The sequence below is a fragment of the Arachis ipaensis genome, chromosome B4, assembly GCF_059453495.1.
Source record: "Arachis ipaensis isolate K30076 ecotype BB chromosome B4, ASM5945349v1, whole genome shotgun sequence".
Taxonomy (NCBI): Eukaryota; Viridiplantae; Streptophyta; class Magnoliopsida; order Fabales; family Fabaceae; genus Arachis; species Arachis ipaensis.
In genome coordinates this window covers 461,139-466,527 of record NC_142439.1, presented here as the reverse complement: position 1 = coordinate 466,527, position 5,389 = coordinate 461,139, and the positions used below count along the sequence as shown (strand labels likewise).

General features: G+C 35.0%; 1 protein-coding gene across 1 annotated transcript; it reads left to right on the top strand.

Moving 5' to 3' along the window:
- LOC107635838 (receptor protein kinase TMK1-like) lies at positions 1 to 4,656 on the top strand. The gene is made up of 2 exons (XM_016339399.3): positions 1 to 1,606; positions 3,237 to 4,656. Exons 1-2 carry the CDS (start codon positions 1 to 3, stop codon positions 4,415 to 4,417), a joined length of 2,787 nt encoding a protein of 928 aa, XP_016194885.1. The 3' UTR covers positions 4,418 to 4,656.
- The last annotated feature ends 733 nt before the right edge of the window (positions 4,657 to 5,389 follow it).

Below are 5,389 nucleotides of genomic sequence, written 5' to 3'. Positions count from 1 at the left end.
ATGGCATACCTGAAATCAAGATCCAAAAATGACATTATTAGTTTGTGTATGCTTTTGCTGTGCTTGGGTTGTGTGGAGTCCAACGATGGCGATGGTCAAGGTGCATACATGTTGAAGCTTATGAATGCACTCAAACCCCCTGCCTGGTCTAACACGAAGCCCGTGTGCGAGTGGATAGGCGTGACTTGCAACGATCAAAGTGGAAGGATTGAACAGATCGATCTCAGTTCAAAGTCGCTGACGGGAACAGTTCCTGCAGGCTTCAACGACTCCCTCTCCCACCTCACATTCCTCTATCTCGCCAACCTCACCTTCCTCCAAGAAGTGTACTTCGAAAACAACAACTTCACCTCTATCCCTCATGGTTGCTTCCATGGTCTTACTAGTTTGCAGTCCTTGACCTTGTATAACAATATCAACCTCCCACCATGGAACTTTCCTATCGATTTGACTGCTCACTCCTCCCAACTCTATAAACTCGACCTGTCTTCTACAAATCTCAAAGGCTCCTTACCACCAAACATATCCCATTCCTTCCTAGTTATGGTGTATCTTTATCTCTCTAACAACCACCTCTCCTTCATCCCTGAGGGTTGCTTCCACAACCTAACCAGTTTGGGTGGCCTCTCTTTGGCCAACAATACCAACCTCCCACCATGGACCTTCCCCAACTTGATTCAGTCCACAGAAATAGAAGAGCTCGATCTTACTGCTACAAATATCATGGGCTTTCTACCAGAAATATTTGACTCATTGACAAGTTTGAGGACTTTTGTTCTCTCCAAAAACAGCCTAACTGGTGTCTTGCCAGTGTCTTTTCGAAGGTCGAAGATTGTCACCTTGCATCTCAACAACCAGAAGGATCCCGGGTTGTCAGGTCCAATTGATGTCCTTTCAAACATGCTCAACTTGTCTCATGTGTGGCTTCAGGGGAACTCGTTTACAGGACCTATTCCTGACATGTCTCGCTGCACTGATTTAGAAGATTTACAACTTGCCCACAATCAATTAACAGGTGTGGTCCCAGATTCTCTCATCGCTCATCAATACTTGGAAGATTTTTATTTGGGCTATAACTTTTTGCAAGGTCCTCTACCAAATACTACCTTCAATAGTTTTGCTATTATGGAGAATCTCGGTGTTAACACCACAAATGGCTTCTGTCACAAAGATCCAGGACCTTGTGATCACAAAGTGACCCATTTGCTTCAAATTGCTGCGGAATTCAAGTATCCAATTTTGTTGGCACGTACATGGAAAGGAAATGATGTCTGTAAAGGTTGGCGTTTTATTACGTGTGATGACAAAAATAAGATCAGAATGGTCAATTTATCAAATCTGAAATTGACGGGCACGATCTCACCTGCATTCGCCAATTTAACTGATTTGTGGAAATTGTATTTGGATGGCAATAATTTGACGGGTGAAATTCCTCAAAGATTGACAAGTTTACATGAACTTGAGGTTGTGGATGTCTCTAACAACCATCTTGAAGGAAATATTCCCAAATTCTCACCAAGTGTAAAGTTTATTGCCACAGGCAATGATTTTCCTAATGCTTCCCACCATAGACCAAGGCGAACCTTAACTACTACTTTGATTACAGGTACTTCCACCTAACTTCAGATGTACCATGTAACAATCTTTTAGAGAAAAGTTTTAATTTCAAATTATTGTTTTTAGATTTTTAATTTAATAAAAATTCAATACTACAAGTTATCTTTTACAAATTTGCAAATAAAACCATATTTAACTGTTACTAGTTGTGTTTCCTATTTTAGTAGCATTAGGCCATTAGCCTTATTGATTTTTCATGGTTTTTAACTTTGTTTCTGCTGGCATGTGTCTAACTTGATATTGTGTTATTTTGTTCTCAAATTTCATGTTAGTATTCTGTGGATCTTCAAAATTTTATTTAGAAAACAACAAAAAAAATGGTCTCTTTACCGAGATAATAAAAAAAAATAAAAAGTACTTGAATATTTTCAAAATTCAAAATAATAAATCCAAAATTTATATGGATTAATATTGGCTAATAGTTAGTATTTTTCAGATTTATCCCAAAAAAGAGAGAAAACAAGAATTGTCGTTTATTTTTATGTCTATACTACTTCCTTCTACTCAAAATAATAAATTAATAATACTTCTTTTGTCATGTTATTCATACTTATTGTGGCTATTCTTTTAAAGATCCTAGTGTATGTAATTGTTCTCCATTTTTTTGCATATATATACACTTATAGAATTAATAATTTTTTTTCACACGTGAAACAAGTAGAGAGGATCTATAAGTAAGTGGTTTAATCATAAATGAGTGGTTCATGATATAGAATGCTATCAAAAATATTATTTGTACACTAAAATTAGCTACTAAAATTAGTCACTAATGTATTTGTGTATAAATACATGTGTAGCTTAATTTATCTATTGGTCCCTATAGTTTTGCAAAATTTTCAATTAAGTTTCTATACTTTTTTTTTTCTTTTAATTGGGTCTCTGTACTAATTTTTTTTTAATTAGGTCCCTCTTAGCAATAATTGACTTAATTTTATAGGGATCCAACTAAAAGAAAAATTGGTGCAAGGACCCAAATAAAAGAGAAAAAAGTGTAGAGACCTAATTAAAAAAAATTAGTGTAAGGACTCAATTAAAAGAAAAAAAAAGTACAGAGACCTAATTAAAAATTTCGCAAAACTATAGGAACCAACAGAGTAATTAAATCTTTAATTTATTATCACTGTGTATTTATATTTCAACATGTATTTTATATTGGTGGCTGGCTTTGGTGACTGATTTTAGTGTGGCATATCATAATTCGAATGCTATATATGTCATTATTTGCTGGTCTATGTACCTATAGCTTTATTTAGTGTGACATGCCTGAGATTTTTTCCCCTTCTTTTAGGTATACACAGAGATTTCAGAATTTTTAAATTGTTTAAAAAATAGACAAATATTATATAAATAATAATGAATTAATATGCATAGTAGAGTACTAGAGTGTATGTGTAGAAATCAAATGCATGGAACACTCTCCGAATTAGATTTCATCATGGTAACTCAGTCAAACAATTTTTGTTGATCCTTTACTTTAGTGTTTGAAATATCTAACTTGTACAATCATTTTAAAGTCTTACCAGCTCAATATGAAAAATCATGAGTGATTGAATTTTCGGTCCATGCTTCTTAAGAGTTGTTTGTAGTTGATCTCCACTTCCTTGCATATATGTGTACAGGCTTATCAGCAGCCAGTGTTGGAATTTTGGTAACATGTGCTGTGGTTATTTATGAAAGCAAGAGGTTACAGAAAATTCTGTTCAAGAAAACAATTGTTAATCACAATATTGAGGATTTGATACAAAGTCATGGGTTTATGGTGCAAAAACGATATAGTTACTCACAGGTAAAAAAGATGACCAATTCATTTTGTGAGAAACTAGGACAAGGAGGATTTGGTGTTGTATATAAAGGAAGTTTAAGTGATGGTCGTCAAGTAGTAGTGAAGATATTGAATGAATCCAAAGGTAATGGAGAAGAATTTATAAATGAGGTTGCAAGTATTAACAGAACATCTCATGTGAATATTGTCCCATTTTTAGGATTTTGTTATGAGCCAAATAAACGAGCTTTGATTTATGAATTAATGCCAAATGGTTCTTTAGACAAATTTATTGATGAAAGGGCATCGTTTAATACTGTGTGCAAATTGGACTGGAATATACTCTACCAAGTTATAATTGGCATAGCTCGTGATCTAGAATATTTACATTGGGAATGTAGCACCAAGATTTTACATCTTGATATTAAACCTCAAAATATTCTTTTGGATAGAGAATTTGTTCCTAAAATTGCTGATTTTGGATTAGCTAAAATATGCACAAAGAAAGAGAGTATTGTATCTCTACAGTGCCCAAGAGGAACTGCAGGATATATTGCACCAGAAGTATATAATCAAATGGACGGTGGAGTTTCTCGAATTTCTCACAAATCCGATGTGTATAGTTATGGGAAGTTGATTCATGTAGTAGTCGGAGGAAAAAAGAATTATAATAGTAAAGATTCTCGTGCAAGTGAAATATTCTTTACAGATTGGATTTATAAGGAATTCGAACAAGATAATCTTCCAGCAAAATGCTTGATGAACATAGAGGATGAAGATGATGATTTAATAAAGAAGATTATTTTGGTAAGCATGTGGTGTATACAAAGAAATCCGTCGAATAGACCGTCCATGAAAAAAGTGATAGAGATGTTAGAAGGACCACTTGATTCTATCCCATTTCCTCCGAAGCCAATATGGTATTCTCCCCAAGGATCAAAGTTGCAATCTCCAGATATGGCTTATGACGATACACATGAGACAGATTCATCAACTTCAGTGCAGAATGATTCCATCAATCCAAATGACGTTGCCTAAGGTAACAAAATTTATGTAGTTGTTGTGTAACATATTTCTCATTATATTCTAGACAACAATCTTGCATGGTATCTCTTTTTCTCAAATGGTATGTTTGTGCATCTATAAAAACTTACTGACGTGAGAAAAGTGAAGCTTCTCATTGTCTTAGGGGCACTTGTAGTTGTATGTGAGTAGTGTGGTTTGCTTGCTATAAACTAAAACTAAGTGGTTGCTTCTGATGAAAATGCATTTAGTTTGCATGCATTCTTTTTTAAGTGAAATTATTTCGTTAGCATAATTATTGAACATTTTAATTTCAAATTGAGTCCACAGTAAATAGGGTTTCTGTATTAGGCTTTGTTACTAAGGAAAACTGTTGTTGAATGGCTAATCTTTGGTACAAATGAAGTGTTTCACCAGAGTTTTGGTAAAGACCAATAATTAACAAGTGTTAGAACACTCAAGTGTTTCTTACCAAAGACAGACACAAATATTGAGCCATTCTAAGGTTTTCATAGTGTTTATACTTCATGCATTGAATTAGAGATTGAAGATGAATAATTGCCTTTTTTATCTTTTCTTTATTTTTCTTTACTTTTTTTTCCGTTCTTTTTACTTCAAGTACAAGAATGAAACCTCTACTTCACTTTGAAATCTGTTGCAAACAGAACTCTTTAATATAGTGTGTTTAAGTTGAATTTTACACCATTGATTCTTGTAAAATCCCTACAATACCCTTACTCTCTTTTTTCCCAAACCAACCCTAACCCTAATCTCAAAATAAATCTCACACCCTCCCTCTTACACATACACACACACAATTCAGAGAAAGAGGGAGAAGTAACGGAAGCAAAGAAAAGAGAAAGGGGAGAGTGAGGGAACGGAGAAGAAAAGAGAGGGAGGCTGTCCACCGTCAATGCCGTCGCCTTGGAGCACGCCGGCGTTGCGCCTCACTGCCGTGGAGCCGCCGTCCCACGTGTCGCCGCTGGC